At 56.6% G+C, this 17,910-nt stretch overlaps 2 protein-coding genes across 2 annotated transcripts in view; both read left to right on the forward strand.

Annotated features, from left to right (window-relative positions):
• PRDM7 (PR/SET domain 7) overlaps nt 1-2,039 on the forward strand; it is a 13,694-nt gene extending 11,655 nt beyond the window's left edge. The window contains exon 10 of the mRNA XM_032854593.1: nt 1,936-2,039. Within this exon, the coding sequence (XP_032710484.1) occupies nt 1,936-2,039 (104 nt within the window). The remainder of the gene's footprint in view (nt 1-1,935) is intronic.
• Nucleotides 2,040-2,164: 125 nt separating this feature from the next.
• Nucleotides 2,165-17,904, forward strand: LOC116865520 (cadherin-1-like). The gene is made up of 14 exons (XM_032853728.1): nt 2,165-2,268; nt 3,761-3,862; nt 3,938-4,081; nt 4,188-4,343; nt 5,193-5,337; nt 7,435-7,610; nt 8,504-8,632; nt 10,136-10,318; nt 11,731-11,975; nt 12,165-12,301; nt 13,126-13,241; nt 15,689-15,828; nt 17,055-17,190; nt 17,629-17,904. The coding sequence occupies exons 1-14, from the start codon at nt 2,224-2,226 to the stop codon at nt 17,716-17,718; spliced, it is 1,944 nt and encodes a 647-aa protein (XP_032709619.1). The 5' UTR covers nt 2,165-2,223; the 3' UTR covers nt 17,719-17,904.
• Nucleotides 17,905-17,910: the final 6 nt, after the last annotated feature.

The following is a 17,910-nucleotide window of genomic DNA, read 5'->3' on the forward strand; positions in this document are numbered from 1 at the left end:
GCTCTCCTTGCGATTGTCATCACCTGTGCACAGCATACAGAATCCATACCAGACTGGAGTGGGTTCGAGTCTCAGCTCTGCCCTCACCAGCCATGTGACTTAGGGCAAGATCCTCTACTTCTGTGTGCCCGTTTCATCATCTGAAGAATGGGAATGGTGACTCCAGCCTTCAGGCTGGATGGTCCAAGCTGAGTAAGCACGGACACGACCCAGCACAGAGATGCTGAGAACACAAGTCCCTCCCGTTTTGTTGTTCTCACGCAACGTTCAATGGCCATGTCTTCAACGGCCTTAGCGCTGCACAGGGAAGGACAGAGAGAGCCCAGGGGCCAGGGAGCCAGAATCAGGGGCTGGTCAGGTACCACTGCTTTCTCTGCACAGACTCAGCTACCCTGAGAAGGAGGGGTGAGGTCAGGGGTGCAAACTGGGGGGTCCATTTCCCTCCAGGCCACTGCCCTCCCCACCCAGCCTGGACAGCTCAGAACCCCGCAACACAGGCAGGCAGTACAGACAGTAACCTGTGAAACCAGACCCTCACCCACCCCTTGCTGAGAACAGACTCTGGGCTCCGCATCTGTAGGAAATGGACACCCCGTGAGTCCCTGAGCCCCTCCCTGCCCCATCCACACGCAGCGCCCACGAAGCCTGTGCTCAGTTTCTGCAGCATGCCTCCCTCACCCCTGGGCCCCTGCTGGCTTAATGCGTTTGTGCATAAACACAAACCCTAGTGCATAAACACAAACCCTATGGTTTAAGGCACAACCGAGGCAATCTTGAAATTCTCAATTATTTTATCTTTAAACTTACGGATGGGAAGCAAAGTCTGAAAGGACAACAGAGCAGGAAAGATATGCACAGCATCGGCCATTCCTGGCTGTTCCCACTCACATATACGGTCCGCAGCGCCCCGGGATCACAGAATTCCCACAGACACAACAGGTGGGAGGTAGCAGGACAGGAGGTGAACACAAAGAATGTTGCATCCACTACTGGGCACTCGAGGGTGCTGACAGCTTTTCTTAGAACCAGAACTCACTTCCAATGCAAAGAGGAGGCGATGGTGTTCTAGGAAGCACACAGATGAGGGCCACTGTCACATCGCTCCTGCCAGAGTGACCTCCCTGCTTCTGAGGAAGAAGAGCTCATTCCAGTTCCTGCTAGAATGGCTTCATGGACGCTGAATTCCAAACCTCAACCCTCCCAGGAGATACCAAAAGGAGTGCGGGCCACGTGGGGGGCACCAAACCCCAGACCTGGAATAGGGACCCTTCTGTCCCTCTCCCCGTGCTGGGCTTTGCAAGAATCTCTACATAAACTGTGTGGATTTCAACAATAAATATTGATTACTATTTCCTCTAGTCCTGTATGCTTTTGTAAAGGAAGGTGCATATTGGGGTCTTTCATTCCCTGTAGGGGAAGTGGAAAGGGGATGATTCCATTCCCAACACAGCGTATGCTGAGAAATCCCCCTAACCCTCCATGTCCTGGGACTTTTGCATGAGCCCTTGCCAAGGGAGCAGAGTTCGCAGTAATGCCAGCAGAGAAACTGCCCTGGAACCTAGTGGGAGGAGAAACCACCCAGTGCCAGGTGATTCCTGCCTCCATTTCCCCCGGAACTGACGTAGAATTCCCCCTGGGAGGCTGAGCAGTTCAAGGTGAGGAGAGGCCTGTCTGTTCCTTCTTCCTCCCCTTCAGCAACAAACCCCATTCCCAGGGTGGCCACCAGCCTCCAAGAAGGGCTCCCAAACCCACATCCTGTCAGCCAGACCTGGTGCAGTTCCCCCTTCAGCGAACAGGGCTGAGCTGTACTGAGAAAATGGCAGCGTACAATGCCCACGGTGACTTCAGCCTTGCCCTCAAGACCTCACACAATCTCAGGTCACCTCGTGTGCAGGAGCTAGGCCTTGAACCCCCGCCCAAGTGTCATCTGCGTAGCAGCCATCATCCTCATTGTGAAGAGAAGGCTCAGAGGAAGGGCTGACATTGGCGGGAGTCTGAGTCTCCGTGCCCTGGTGGACAGCCAAGAAGTGCTTAGCTGAGGCCAAGGTCCTCCTCCTGCGACAACGGGCTGGCCTCTGCACCTGCCGGCTTCCCAGCCCCTCCCCTGACACTGGGATTGCCAAGGACGGGCAGGTCGATAGTCCTTGGCCCACAGGACGTCAGCAGCTGAGACTACAGGGCAGTGTGGCAGTGGCCTCCACCACACACCGCTCCACCACAGCTATGGCCGGCGCCACCTGCTTTCTGCTCTGCTTGTCTGCCACCCAGGTAAGGATGCTGCCGGATTACTCAGGGACCAGAGATGGGCAGGTGAGGGCGTCACTCACCAGGATGGTGAGAACACCCTCAACTACAGGGGTGGGGACAAGCCGAACCAGGGCCCGAGCAACACATGATGGCCAGCCAGTCTGAAATGGAATAAATGTGTATTTGCTCCCGGGACTCTGCCTTGTCTGGCCGCAGGTCTGGCCCCGGTCCTGTGAGCCCAGCCGGAATCAGCCTCTGAACCAAGGTAGAGAACTACCCTGAGGAAGGAGTGTCCCCTTCAGGGGCTGTCTTCAAAGACCAGACTGCTTGGAGCACCTGGCAGCTCAGTCAGTTAAGCATCCGACTCTTGATCTCAGCTCAGGTCTTGATCTCAGGGTGGGCAGTTCAAGCCCCGCACCGCACTCTATACTGGGTGTGCAGCCCACTTACAAAAACAGTAGTTCAAACTGCTCAAAGTTTGAAAGTACTAAAACTAAAAAGTACTAAAGGCAGTTTTTTTTTTTTATATTTTTTTAAAGATTTTATTTATTTATTTATTTATTTATTTGACAGAGAGATCACAAGTAGGCAGAGAGAGAGAGGGAAGCAGGCTCTCCACTGAGCAGAGAGCCCGATGCGGGGCTCGATCCCAAGACGCTGAGATCATAACCTGAGCTGAAGGCAGAGGCTTAACCCATTGAGCCACCCAGGCGCCCCAATATTTTTTTTAATGTAAGAGGCTGTTAATCTCCAAACCCAGAGAAAAATCCTGCACCATTTTGGTACACGCACTTTAATACCTCACTTCGCAAGCTCTCATACTTAATGGCAACTCTCCTGGGGCGTTTTTCTGATAATATCCAGTTGTTATGTTTCTAACACTTAAGAAAATCCAGAAAATAAAAAGCACCCAGTATGATAACTCTATTAGTCTGGGGGAACATACATTAATACAGCCCACTAAAGCCTTCCGTCCTTTGCACACAGACAACCATGCACACTTCGGCGCTGCGCATTTTCCCTGGAAAGCAGCCGAGCCCCTTCCTCTCTCACAGGCCTCTTTCCCTTGACGAAGTGTCTTGAGCGCCTTCCTTACAGTCTTCACCGTTACATCATGAGCAGGACTGGGCTGTGGCTGAACCAATCCCCTGCTGCTGGACACAAAAGGTGTTTCCAGAAAGTGTTTGTAGACCCGTTTTGGGGCCCGGCTTTGGTATAGATTAAAACACACACTGCATTCAGGGCTCAAACAAGTTCTCCGGTCTCTGGGATTTAGGGAGAAGACATTCACGCCACCTCACCCTTCCCATGATGTCACAGGGCACCCCCTCTCAGCCTTCCCCCAGAGAGGAAGGTGATGGGAAACCCTGGAGGCCATGATGGAGGTGGAGGCCTTTGTTTTCTGGGGAGGGGGCAGAGAAGAACAGGACAATGCTGACATCTGGGCCGTCCACAGGCCCTATCCCAAAGCCTGTCCCCTGTGCCCTTAACCTACTTCCCATCGGCTTGGCAGCTCTTTGCCCATGGGACGCCTTCCAGTAAGGGGACGCCCAAGATACCGCAGAAGCTGGGGCTGTTGCTGGAAGGTCTGCACGCCAACAAGACTCTCCAGCAGGTCAGTGTGGTGTTTACAAGGGCCGGCTTCATTGCACTGGACTGTTCTAGGGCCCCTCACCTCCTGTCCTTCTAGGGTAACCCCTCTGGACACCACACGAAGGTGCTGACGTTCCCTCGTGCCCACTTTGGTCCCAGGAGGCAAAAGAGAGACTGGGTTGTCCCTCCCATTTCCATCCCAGAGAATGACAGAGGCCCGTACCCCAAAGCGGTGGCTCAGGTAGTGCAAAGGGAGAGCTCTGGTTTTGTTCTGGGGTTCCCTATGGAGAGGGGTTGGCACTGGTCTGGGGTCCTTCTTGGCTCTTCTGCTTCTGTGTTGTCTTCAGGTCAAATCGAACAAGAACAAGGAAATCCAGGTTTTCTATAGCATCACGGGCAGGGGCGCTGACGAGCCTCCGCGTGGCGTGTTCATCATGGACAGAGAAACAGGGTGGCTCAAGGTCACGGGGCCCCTGGACAGAGAGCAGGAATCCCACTATGTTGTGAGTGTCTTCTACGTGGCCTCAGGAGCGGGGAGCTGGCGGCAAGGCAGCCCTCTCATTCTCTAGGTGTTTCAGACAGCCCGTGGATTTCTGAAGTTACGCCTGAGACCATATTTGAGCCCCTGTTACATTCCAGGTGCAGGAGAGTGAAGAGCGGGGAGGCAGGCAGAGCAGGGGAAGGAATCAGGGACTTAAAGTAAAGAATGAGTTCTGTTGTAGTCTGGGTGTGGTCGTGACCCCCTCAGCCTCCCTGTGCTGTTGGGTTAGCATGCGTGAAGCCCTTTGAACGGTATCTAGTTCTGGGTGAGTTCTCAGCACCTGTTAGCTGAGCACCCTTTAAACACAGCTCTCTGGGGTGTTCGGTCCAGAAGACTCTCCACCACACCCCTCGGAGGGAAACCGAGACTCAAAGCCTCAGGTTGCTCTCCTCTCGAGGACACTGCCCTCTTTGGGGGTCCGAGCAAGTTCCCAGGCAGGTCCCCCTTCTGCGCCTGGGAAGGGAGGGTGGGCACAGGCCGCAGAAGTCAAATGCCGAATCCTCGTGGTCCCACCCAGCTGCATGGGAGGCCCAGCTGAGGCACCTTCGGTGGGAAAGGGAGAGGGTAGGTGGGATGATGGCTGGCACTGTGTCCTGAGCATCGCCGGGAGAAAAACCCGAGGAGACACAGACGCAGACTTTCGGGGCATCCCCGGGGCTGGAGTGCGAGCTGCTTTCCCAGACTTGTGAGCACTGAAATGCGAGATGAAGGTAGAAAGGGGGCTGTCGCTGCAATGGGCCTTCTGTGGGACAGGTGCCCACTGGCCAGGGTGGCTCCCACATGCCTCTGCTGCACCTCTATTGTTTTCCAGCTGTTCCTTCATGCTGTGTCTTCGACTGGGAATGCTGTGGAGGACCCGATGGAAACTGTGATCACAGTGAGAGACCAGAATGACAACAGGCCGGAATTCACCCAGGCGGTCTTTGAGGGGTCCGTGATGGAAGGAGCCTACCCAGGTTAATTGGAACAATGCAGGGTTTTGGTGACGCACGGCAATAATAACAGGAAAAATGTAAAGAACCTGGGAAATCAAAGTACCAACAGCCCAGGGCACCTTCCCGGTGACCTGCACCCCGGGTTCCCGTGCAGGAAGGGCCCCACTTGGAGATTAGAACAGACAGATCAAGGACTGCCCAGACTTTTGAGGGAGGGGGGTGATGTTCAAGCAACAGAGATGCTCTCAGGCTTCCTCAAGAGAGCTGGACCTGGGGAGGGCTACAGGCGGAGAGCATCCTACGAGGAGGGGCCAACAAGGGCCATAGAGCAAGAAGGTCCTGGGCCCAGAAGTCCCAGAGATGCCCAGTGGTCACCTCACTTCTGTCTCTATGTCCTGTCTGCCTTTGCTGGTTCAGCATCTCTCTAACTACTGCCTGGACAGAGCTCCCCTTACCCTGTGGCCCTTCTCATCTCACAGTCCCCTCTACACCCCCTTTCTGTGTCAGTTTCCACTTCTCCCTGAGGACTGTCCCACATATTTCCCAACCTGTGGTCTTGCAAACAAGAACCTGACTTGATCCAGGGGACACTCTGGTTCCAGCTGGCTCTTACTGTCCACTGAGGAGTTAGACCTCCAGACATGACTGTAGGCGATGCCAACAGCCCCTGTGCCCACAGCTTCCAACCTGACATTGTGGTAATGTTGAGGTCCTCATTCTCTGGGACTATAGATAAATGAAACCAAAAGTCACAGGTATTTCACGTGAAAGGGCATTGTGATGGATGCTTTCTTCTCCCTCCCAGCCCACCAGTAGCTGCCACTAAAGCTTTCTTCCTCTTTTCCCCCTTTCTTTTCTATCTTGGTGCTGCCTTGTCCTCCAACAAACCCCAGCTCACCCGCCAGCACCAGCTGCCCCCAATCACCCACGTGAGGTACACATGTGTTTCAGGGTACCGTAGTAGACCACACTCGGGCAACGAGGATGCACCTTTGCCCACCCCTCATGCTTCTCTCCATCTGCCTCGTGTGCTTGGCTCCAGCTCCGGCCGTGAGGCCAATGTCCAAACAGGAGGGACTCCCTGACAATGACTGGGGAGGAGGGAGGACAGGGAGGCAGGAGAAGAGCTGCAAAGATGAGATAGGAAACAGCCCCTCCCCCCCCTCAAGCACTTGACAGAATGGCAGCACCTGAGGGACAAGGGTCCCACAATGACAGCCATGTCAGAAAACACCCGAAAGAGAGGCGAACCAGGAAACACACTCTTCACTCAAGAGAACAGCCAGAGGGTCACCAGAGAGGAGGAAGGCTGGGGGCTGGGGAACCCGGTGATGGGGAGGAAGGAGTGCGTGTGTCCTGATGAGCATCAGGTGAGGGAGGGAGTGAGGAATCACTATCTCGTAAACTTGAAACTAATCTTACGCCATATGTTAACCAACTGGAATTTAAATTAAAACTTAAATGAAATTTAAAAATTGTTCAAAAGACGCCCTGGAGCGCCTGGCTGCCTCAGCCCATGGAGCAAAGCAGCTCTCACCCTCGGGCCTTGAGGTCATGAGGTCGAGCCCCACATTGGGTGTAGACATTATGTAAAAAAAAATAAATAAATGTTTAAAAACAAAAATAATAAATACAACAATTTTTAAAGATGCCCTAAGGACTTATGGAAAAGGTAAACAAATCACCTGGAATTTATTATAATAATTTGGTGAATTATTTGAACTAGAACTTATATCCCTTGATAAGGAGTTTTATCACCTGTTTAGTGAAGAGACTAAAAAAGAAACACACTGGGGCGCCTGGGGGGCTCAGTGGGTTAAGCTGCTGCCTTCAGCTCAGGTCATGATCTCGGGGTCCTGGGATCGAGTCCCGCATCGGGCTCTCTGCTCAGCGGGGAGCCTGCTTCCCTCTCTCTCTCTCTCTCTCTCTCTCTCTCTCTCTGCCTGCCTCTCCGTCTACTTGTGATCTCTCTCTGTCAAATAAATAAATAAAATCTTTTAAAAAAAAAAAAAAAGGAACACATTTAATTTTGGGTTTCTATACGAACTTGTATCGCCCAGCCAATACAACACAGTTACCTGCTGAGGTTACCAACTCGTCTACCCTCTGTCCTCACAGGAACATCCGTGATGCAAATCACAGTAACGGACGCGGACGACCACGAGAACACATACAACGCAGACATTGCCTATGCCATCCTCAGCCAGGACCCCTCGCTGCCTCACTCCAACATGTTCTCCATCAACCGGGACACCGGAGTCATCTCTGTGCTCACTACTGGGCTGGACCAACAGGTCAGGGGGCCTCGGGGGGCTCTGGGGCAGCAGTTACATGTACATGAGCCCCAGCCACTAAGCCATGGGCAGCAGCCCGTCAGAACCAACACCAGCCCACCAGCCAGAACACGTTCCCAGCCAGTCGGAACTGAGGGCTGGCCAATTAGAACATGAGCCAACCAATCAGAAGAGGCATTTATCAGGGGCACCTGGGGGGCTCCGTGGTGAAGCGTCTGCCTTCGGCTCAGGTCATGATCCAGGGGTCCTGGGATCGAGTCCCGCGTCGGGCTCCCTGCTCAGCGGGGAGCCTCCTTCTCCCTCTCTCTCTGCCACTTCCCCTGCTTGTGCTCGCTCTCTGTCAAATAAATAAATAAAATCTTAAAAAAAAAAAAAAAAGGAAAAGAAAAGAAAGAAGAAGAGGCGTCCATGGGCTGGTGCAGGCAGGCTGGCTTTGCGCCCCCGGCGTAGTCGCTGGGGTAAATTAGATGTGATCGACAAGACACCTGCTGGAACCAGTGAAATGAAATGACTCTGTTTCCCACAAACCTAGACTACATTCTCTGGTGAAAATAGAAATGTACTGGCATCATGCCCCCATAAGCACTAGCCCCATAAATGCCTAGTGCTGGGGATTATATTGACAGATCCCAGTCCAGGAAACTTTCCTCCTGGGTCGGCTTTGGGAGGGAATGATCTGACTTGCGCACAGTGAGCTTCTGTGCGTGGGGAGCCAAGGAGAAGGCAGGGACTTTGGTCTCTCTCGAGTGACCTGGAAGCCGGTCACTTCCTGGACTGGAGGGCCCTCCAGGTTCGCTGCCTCTGCTGTCCCATATTGACTCCCAAGTAGCCACAGGGCGGATCCAAGCCTTCCTCGAGAACCCCAGGACTGACTGCTGCGTGCCTGTCCGCAGAGCGTGCCTGCCTACACCCTGACGGTCCAGGCTGCCGACCTCCAAGGGGAGGGCCTACGCTCCACAACAACAGCCGTGATCACAGTCACCCAGAGCAACCCCAGCCCTCCCATCTTCAGCCCCACTCAGGTGAGTCCTGGCAGATCCAGCGGACACCTCGTGACCTGTCTGTCACTGTGTGAGCAGCAGTGTCAGGATTCAGACCGTAGCCTGGCGGCAGCTTAGAACCCTCCCCATCTACGGGTCACACTCTCCTGGGCCAAGGGCAGCCCTCTCGGCCAGCAGCGACCTGGAAGGCGGAGTCCATGACGCAGGTGGGATGGGACTGCCCTGCAGCCGGGAAAGGGGCTCTGTCTCTGGCTGGGAGCCCCCTAGATCTCATGGGGTAAGAATGCAGAGCCCCTAGGCCCAGAGGGCAGGAACCAACTCAAGGATTCTTCAGAAAAAGGGGATACAGCACGTTTGGATAAGTAAAGGATAGAGGGGATTTGTCGTAAAGAAACAGGAGGGGTGGGGCGCCTGGGTGGCTCAGTGGGTTAAGGCCTCTGTCTTCGGCTCAGGTCATGATCCCAGGGCCCTGGGATGAGTCCCACATCGGGCTCTCTGCTCAGGGGGGAGCCTGCTTCCTCCTCTCTCTCTGACTGCCTCTCTGCCTGCTTGTGATCTCCGTCAAATGAATAAAACCTTTAAAAAAAAAAAAAGAAGAAGAAAGAAACAGGAGGGGTTTGGGGTGCAGCTGAGCTATACGAGGGGTGGGAAGCAGGGTCTGGAAACCGCTAGGAGTCAGGCCACCTTGTCTGTCTGTCCCTCTCCCTCACTCTCTCTGTCCCACTTTCTGCCTGTCCTCAGTTCTCCCTCTGTAGCCAGACTCAGTCTCCCCGGGCTTATCTGCACACTCACCGTGTCCCTTCCTCCACGGGACATTTCCTTATCAGCCACCTGCAGCCCCATCCTGTTCGAGGCAGAGTCACGCGGCTGCATCCCCTGCAGCTGAAACGAGAGGCTGCTGTCGGAATTCTGCCATCACCTGAACAGTCGTGACCAGTGAAGCCGGCCTTGCTCCTGAGGGACTGGGGTCAGAGGCTCGCTGGAGCCTGGCAGCTGTCTCAGTGGGAGCTCCCCTGACAGTCACACAGGCCGGACTTAATGATAGAGACACTTGCTCCCTCTGGAGACTGAGTCGGAAAGGACCTGACAGGGAGGGGCAGGGGACAGGCGGGAGGAGCTACTCCAGGCCCCACTTCCTGCTAGTCCCCACGACCGTGGCTGCCCCTGGGATCAGAGTCCGGGGCAGCTGCCCTTGGCCCCGGGCACCCATGCCCCTCAGCTGATGCCCACCTGGGACCGGAGCTGCCGGAGCCTGGGCGTCGTGGGGTCAGCTTTCCAGCCCCTTGACTCCAGGGTGAAGACAGACACCCAGCTGTCAGAGCCCCGTTGCCTATGTCCGTAGCCTGAAGCGGGGCCTTTGCTGGCACTTGGCTCTAGCCAACAGATGCCGCTTGAAGAGGGGATCCTCCACTGTGGCCCCTCCTGCTGGAGAACCGTGGACTCAGCGAGGCCGGCCCAGGCTGTGGGTTTCCCGAGGCCCCACACGGGACACCAGGGACGAGGGCTTCTGTCTTTCCCTTGCAGTACGTGGGCCAGGTGTTTGAGAACAAGGTGGGCGCCGGGATAGTGAGGCTAAAAGTGAAGGACGCAGACACCCCGGGCTCCCCCGCATGGAAGGCGGTGTTCTCCATCCTGAATGACAGAGCCCGCCTCTTCACTGTCACCACAGACCCCAAGACCAATGACGGCCTTTTGAAAACGGCCAAGGTGGGTGTGAGCTCCAAGGAGGGGGCTGCTGTGACCCCGTAGTTCTGGCACAGGTATGGAGCACACACTACGCTCTCCACCCAGGAGAGCAGCTGCCCAGGGAGGGCTTCCTGCTGCGCCAGTGGTCCTCTCTGGTCCTTGTGTCCCCCGGGCCGCACGATCGCCCCGGACCTACCTCAGAAGTGCTGCCTAAGTAACTGTTTTCTCCCAGAAAAAGACTAACCGAGGATGATTCCATAGAGCTTAACTGGGACATGTGTCTTCATTTGGGTTCCCCCCAAAGTGGGAGGGACCCTGAGGGTGCTGAGGGGGGATGGTGGGATGGAAAGTGGGGAGAGAAGAGGGGTCTCACAAACAAAGGGGCTCAGGCCCCCGGGTCCTTCTGAGCAACGCCCTGGCATCGTCTCATCTGAGACGCACGTGGAGACTTTGCTTGGCCTGGAAGCTGCTGGTTGACTCCTGAAGGCAGGAAGCCAGGTCCCCAGAGTGAAGGCGATCTTCAGAGTGGGCAGGGGGGCCTGGAACCATCTGCAAACCTAAGATGAATGGTCAGAGAGAGAGAAACGAGAAGACGGCGGGGAGGGAGGGAGTCATGGGGGAAGGGGAACCTTAAGGACCTTAGGAACCTCTGCTGGGCTGAGGGGTTTTTCTCAGAAGGCGGGGGGTGGGGAGCATAGGCACTTGGCTGCTATTTGTTCCAAATGGGCTTTTTTGGCCCCAGAATCCTGGGACACTTAGAATAAACACGGAGAAGGCCAAAGGCAGCATTTAGACTGGCCTGGGGGACAGAAAGGCTAAAATCCAAGAATTCCACCATGGGCACATCCCAGGACATCTACATACCAATCTGCGTCTTACCTGGTGCTGGGGAGCGAGGGGACCCCTGGGGATAACCACATGCCTGTCTGGGGCCAGGGCCTCCATCAGATGGGTCTGGTTCCAGCTGACCCCTGGCCCAGCCACCTGGGGATGCCCTCGGAGAATGCTGCTCAGGGCCCACTAGCCTCTCACAAGTCTGAGGATAATAACACAGCAACCACAAGGTCTCGGTAAGTGCCGCAGGACATTTCTGTCCTCACACTCAATTTTCACACCAGCTCCAGCAGGGAAGTTGCTGCAATCACAGACGTTTGATGGTGGGTAAACTGAGGCTTGGAGAAGCAAGGTCACCTGCTTGGGCTGCGCCACCAACGGCAGAGCCGAGATCTTAACCAGAGTCTGCCTCTCCATGGCTCTGCTAAGTCCCTGTGAGCCAGCTCAGCGTGGGGGGCCTCAACCACGGCCACTCCTGTCCTGCTATCCCAGGCGGTGACCTGCCCTTGGGACAGGCCAGGGCCACAGGCCAGGGCCTGTGCTCTCTCGCAGGCCAGCCAAGTCCCCAGAACCTGATACTCCTCTGCTGTGTTCCTCAGGGCTTGGATTTTGAGGCCACACAGCGATACATCCTCTACGTGACAGTGGCGAACACCGGGACCTTGGCACCGTCTCTCCCCACAGCCACAGCGACCGTCACTGTGGACGTGCTGGACATGAATGAGGCCCCTGTCTTTGTGCCTCCAATAAAGACGGTGGAAGTGCCCAAGGATGTGGTTGTGGGCCAGGAAATCACATCATACAGGGCCCAGGACCCAGACAGCCTCCAGGGTCAGAGAATCAGGTAGGATCATGGGTGCAACATGGCCTGCTGCCCTCGCTCAGGGTTGCTCAAGGCACCCAGGGCTGAAATTCAGCCACATCTCCGGAGAACAAGCCAGAGGAAGACTTAAATTTCTCAGCACCTGATCGCAAGGGTGGTTGAGGGACACGTGGTCCCAGCCCTCTAGGAATGGGGGTTTATGCATTTCAGGTACCAGATGTGGGACAGCCCAAGCCGTTGGCTACACATCAACTCAGAAACAGGCGTCATTTCCACTCGAGCCAGTCTGCACAACGATGACATGGAGAACCACACATTTTCGGCCATTGTCATAGCTGTGGACGATGGTAAGGGCCTGAAGGTTTCCCTCCGCCACACAAACACTCTGATCCATGCTAAGCTCCACGTTGGGGCTAAGCTGTGTGTACATCGTCTCGACTCATGTCCACCAGAAACTCAAGAGGACCCACCATATTGTCTCACCTGTTTCATCCATGAAAACACAGACTTTAGGACACGAAATGATCCAACCAGCATCCCAGGGGGCAAGAAAGGACTTGAGCAAGGCTGTCTGGGCCTCCGAGCGGAATCACTCCAGGGGTCCAGCCTGGTGGCTCCACCACAGTGAAGGGCACTGGGGGCCACAGCACCATCAGCACGGGGAGGAGAGGAGCAAGTCTGCCCCCAGACACCCTAGGGGACAAAGGCACACATATGGTGCTGTGTCACACGCTCGCCCCTTGGACAGATATCCATTTCCATGCCCACAGGCGACACTCACATTCACACAGAGCACACAGGCTCACACACACACACTCAGTCATACACACTCACACGCACTGTCACACTCACACACACACTCTCAGAACACCGTGCTCAGATGACCTTACCTGGGACCACCAGCCCCTGGCAGACGGTGCCAGACCAGACCCAGGCCTGAGGACCCAGGGAGGACTGGGGGTTCAGCGGAGAAGCTGTGTTTGCGGTTAGATTAGAGGTAAATGGTAAGATGAAGCAGACTCTTTCCCGGGTGGCTCAGCGAGCCGTGAGCGGTCCATGGGGAGGGGCACCAGAGGGACACTGACCTCATGAGACAGCATCTAAGCTGGAGGAAACACGGCAGCTCGCACATTTGTGGGGTCTGACCTCTTCCATCTCGCTCCTTCCATAGGGCAACCTCCTGCCACGGGCACCGGGACGCTTCTCCTCACTTTCTCGGACCCAGATGGCCCAACAGCAGACTCGCACTGCCTTTCCACCTGCCAGAGGGGACCAGAGCTCCCAGCTGTGAGTACAGGGCACCAGGACCTTCCACTGAAACATGGGGCACTGACTCGAGGTGTTAACACTCACACTGCAAATGTTTTTATCATTTTTAAGTGTTTTCATATTTTACTGTAACTTTGTTTTGACTCCAAAGATGGGCTATTTAAATACTTCTTGTGATAATCTTCTGATAGGTAAGGGTCTTGAAGAAGAAGCTCTTTATTTTAATTTGCCTATAGCTGCCAAAAGAAACCTTGCCATCTTCTCATTAGAGAAGTGTCCAGAGTCCGCAATGTCCTGGCAATATTCCTGTTCCTCAGAGAGGGCTGATGGCCTCAAGTCTCCTGTGAAAGGGGCAGGGACCCGAAACACTGCCGTTCTGCCTGGTGGGTACGGGATTGGGAGGTAGGCCCCAGAGAGGCTCTGGAAGGAATTGTGACAATTCCCTGCTCTCCCACCCTCTCTCCCAACCACTGAGTTCTCTCCTGGGCCGGAGACTATCATGCTTCTAGCAAGGGAGTTACAGGGGCAAGAGCTAAGCCCGTCCACAAGTGCTCATCCCAGAGGCGGTCACTAGTGTAGTCTTCTGTGCATCATTCTAGAAAATACCCTAACACAGAGCTTCCCTGTGCCCCCTCTAGAAAATGGGGATAACACCAGTGACGTCATGAAGCTGTCGTGAGGAATAAGGGAGCAAATCTTTGTAATGTAGTAGAAGCTGAGCACACACAGGGTCACACTGTGGACACCCAGGCCGCCACACTCGTCTCCACCTCCTCGCCACCCCAGGACACTGTTCGCTTTACACACAGATGGGCCTCAGTCTTTTTCATGGACTGCAGGACATGCTGGTCCTTGACAAGGGCTCATTGATTTAATTGTCCCCAGGGCAGACAGTCCGGTTGTTTCTTGTCTCCTGTACCCGTGGGTGTTTGCAAAAACAGGGGTGAGCGTCTGTTCCCAGTTCTCTACTATAAACGTAATCCCACCCACACATCACTTGCCTGTAAATCTCAAATAGGTGTTTCTTAATCACCTCCAGAGTAGGCGAGGCCTGCACACTTCCACCTTTGCTCCGAGGGTCCCCTTCCCTGCCCTGGAGGGGTCTGTGGCGTGACCTCCACGTGGTCCCTGCTCACCACCCAGGAGTCAGACAATGCACTTGGGCAGGAAGAAAACAGCTCCCATCCCCGGAGCAGCATAACCGGCCGACCAAGACGGTGGTGCCGACCTTCCCAGATTTTAGGCGTAACAGCTGCCCTTCACCACTTACCTTACCTAAGACGTCCCACGTGTACTCTGGGTGCTCGGCTGCCCCTGTCCTCCCGACGCCGTAGCCCAGGCCTGAACCCGGCGGCGTGCAGAGCCTCCCTGGGCTGGGGGAGAGCGCGGACCCGCATCTCAGCCTGGGAGGAGAGGACACCGAGGCACCACCGCGTGGTCTCTCGGGGCAGCCAGACCGGCAAAGCCCACCCGGCCCTCTGCGGGGCTTCCGTGGAAACCGTAACTGCCCCGGGGAAGGGGAGGAACAAACAAAACACAAAACGGAGCACTGGGAGTCGTGGTGGGCAGTCGGGATCCCGCGCGCAGGCGACCTCCGGGCCCTGCGCCCTGGGTCCCGACCGACCCCACCCCCCACGGACCGCCCAGCCCCGCCCCAGCCCCGCCCCCAGCCCCACCCCCCGCAGGTGCCCTCAACTCCACTTCCGGCCCTGGGAGGAGCCTCCGCGGCCCCCGCAGGTGTGTGCGCCCCTGTCGCCCCCACCCCCAGCCATGCAGCGAAGCCCTTGAGACACCGCAGGAGGACCCCGAGGTGGAGCCGCCCTCCCCGCCAGAGGGACGCGCCCCCCAACCTGGGTCTGGTCGGACACGTGGCTCTTCGGCCCTGGGAGGGGCCAGGCGCCGGCCAAGGGCGGGCGCGGGGAGGTGTCTGCGCCCCGGGACCAGCTCCCGCTCGGGGTGGGGGGACGGATGCGGGCCGCTCCGAGACTGCGGGCGCTCCAGCGACACCTGGGCTCCTCGGAGGTAGGGGGCAGGCCCGGACGCGGGGCTCCTGGCTCGTCAACAGCGGCCGGGGGCTAAGGTCCCGGGTGACCCTGGAGCGGGGGGCGGACAGAGAGCTGGACCCCGGGAGAACGAGCACCCCGGGGCTGGCCACCCACTGCTGGGACCCGCTGGAAGGGGGCCCTCTGTGCGGAGACGCCCTCCATTGCCTGGGTGGAGGGGAGGGGGTCCCAGTAGGAGTTAGTGTGGGGCGGTGAGGGGCTGGCCGGCCTTGTTTATCAACTGTTTTCCAGTGTGTCAGCCGCACAGCCTTCCGCGGTTGACTCAGCAACTCCTGGGCACCGCCCGCCCCCCACCTCCAGGGTCCAGCAGCCGGCTGTTGACTCTAGGCCTGCCATCTCCAGGCCACTGTGGACACAAGGCTGGACCCTAGTGCTTACTCCTGTCCCTCTCTCACGGCACAGGGCAGAGGTATGGAGCCCAGCAGCAGCCCACTGACCACACACGTACTGGACACCACCTCAGGGCTTCCCGCCCAGGGCCTCTGTCTCTGTCTGTCCAGGCTTGAGGACCAGGGCCAGCACTGGACCGACCTGAGGAAAAGGTAGGCTTGAGGTCTGGACAGGACCTGAGTCCAGCCAGGGGACAAGAAGAACGCAGCCAGCCAGTGAGTGTGGGCACTGAGGTCAGATGGTGTTGCTGACCACTGGGCTATGGTCCCCTTGGCCTCACACCCCCAGCGCCTCTCCCTGAGGGCAGGGCTGGCTCAGGCCCAAGGTGTAACCTAAAGGCCTCATTGTCACCGTGGTTAACAGGTAACCTTGTGCCAGGCCACACGCTGGGCCCTTTACTTCTCTTCTTATTCTCACTCCAGCCCGAGGGCAGGCCCTATAACTACCCCTTTTATAGATGGGGAAACTGAGGCAGCAAGAGGCAAGTAAACACTGGCATCCCATGCCTCGCCTGGCAGCCCTGGGCCCCAGCCCCAGGCTCAGGTTCTGCGGGGACGGGCCCAGCCCAGGCACGGCCTGGTCACGCTGGGACTGCCCCTGTGAGCCTCTTGAAGGAGGCAGGCTCCCACTGCTGGTGGGAGTGGGTGGCTGGGCCCCAGAGGGTCAGAGCCTGAGGGCATGCAGCTCATCCCCAGCCCATCACCGACACTGGGCATCGAGGTCCCATCTGAGTGGCCCGCTCAGGTCCTTAAAGAATCCATGGAGTCCCCTGGGGAGTCACAGAGACCCATTCCCAACCCCCAAATAAACTGTGGTACAGGACAGAAACTTGAAATCACAGCTGGTGGGAACGGTGCCAGAGCTCTCCAGAGGTGATGGTCGGGGGGGTGGGAGGGGGCACATAAATCAGTAAGCAGAGCGACAGGCCCTCAGAGCCCTCCACTGGACACTCTGTGCAGTACAAACAGGCCACCATGCGGCTGGGGTGTGGGTGTAGTTACTGGTCCAGAAAAGCCACACACACTGTATTAAATGAAAAGTACAAGTTATCAAACAGTATGTATAATACAATCCATTCTAGGGTATTTTCGCAAGTTTACAAACAAGCATAGTTATGTGTAGAGAAATTCTGGAAAAAATACATGCCAATATAAAGGGATTGTTGCTTATAAAATAGGTTTGGTTTGTTTTTTTACTTTTCTGCTTCTCTGTATTGGAGTTCTATCTAAAAAGACAGTGCAGTGTCCCTGAGCTGCTCCAGAGCCCCGGGCCCCGGACTGTGTCCTGCTCTGGGGGTGTCCGAGGCCACTGGCCATGCAGACCCTAGAGAACGAGGCAGGGGCGACTCCTCCCCAATCCCTCCCTCCATTTTCCCCAGCTACACCAACTCGGATGGCCGCTGCCCGGGGCTCCTGCCACCAGGCCCGATGAAAGCAGGCACCTACAAGCTGTCCTTTGACACCGAGGGCTATTGGAAGGAGAGGGGCCAGGAGAGCTTCTACCCATACGTGGAGGTGAGCGCCCGGCGTGGAGGCCCGTGATCCCCGGCTTCCTGCCAGGGGCAGGCTGCACCCACCCCTCCCACCTCTCCCAGGGTTAGGGTGTGACAGTGAGTTCACCTGCTTTGAGCTCCCAGAAGAAAGGTATCCAGGGCCTTTACCACAACACACCCGTCCCTGCCCTGTCCCCGGGTAAGGCTGTGGGGCACAGGGCCAGAAGTGACTCAGCCCCTGAGGACAGAGGCGCTCAGCTGACACTGTTCACGGTAGATCCTTTGGGTTCCTCGAGCCGATGGCTCTCCCTGAAGAGGATTCAGCCCCATCGCAGCCCTGGCCAGGTTTCCACTCTCCATGAGCTCCAGCTAGCTCCTGGGGCTCCAGCCCGTGGTCCGGGCTACCTGTGTGCTGCATACGGACCCCTCACTCTCTTCCGGTGCCTTCTCTGCTTCTCAGGTGGTTTTCAGCATCACCAACGAGACCCACAGATTCCACGTGCCCCTGCTGCTGAGTCCATGGTCCTACACCACGTATCGGGGAAGCTAGCAGCCGAGCCATCGCCTCTGGCCAGCTGCTGGCCTGTGAGCATCGATGCCATCCCAACAGCTCCCTGAGGCACCCCAAGAGAGGGCAGCAGTTATGCTCCCTGAGGGGAGTCTGACCCGCCCTCTTCAGTAGCAGCTGAGTCTCAGGCTCAATAAAGTCAGCACCAGCATGGCTAAGGCCACGGCAGTTCCT

This window comes from Lontra canadensis, unplaced genomic scaffold (assembly GCF_010015895.1).
Source record: "Lontra canadensis isolate GAN:19392208 unplaced genomic scaffold, GSC_riverotter_1.0 scaffold8, whole genome shotgun sequence".
NCBI classification, from domain to species: domain Eukaryota; kingdom Metazoa; phylum Chordata; class Mammalia; order Carnivora; family Mustelidae; genus Lontra; species Lontra canadensis.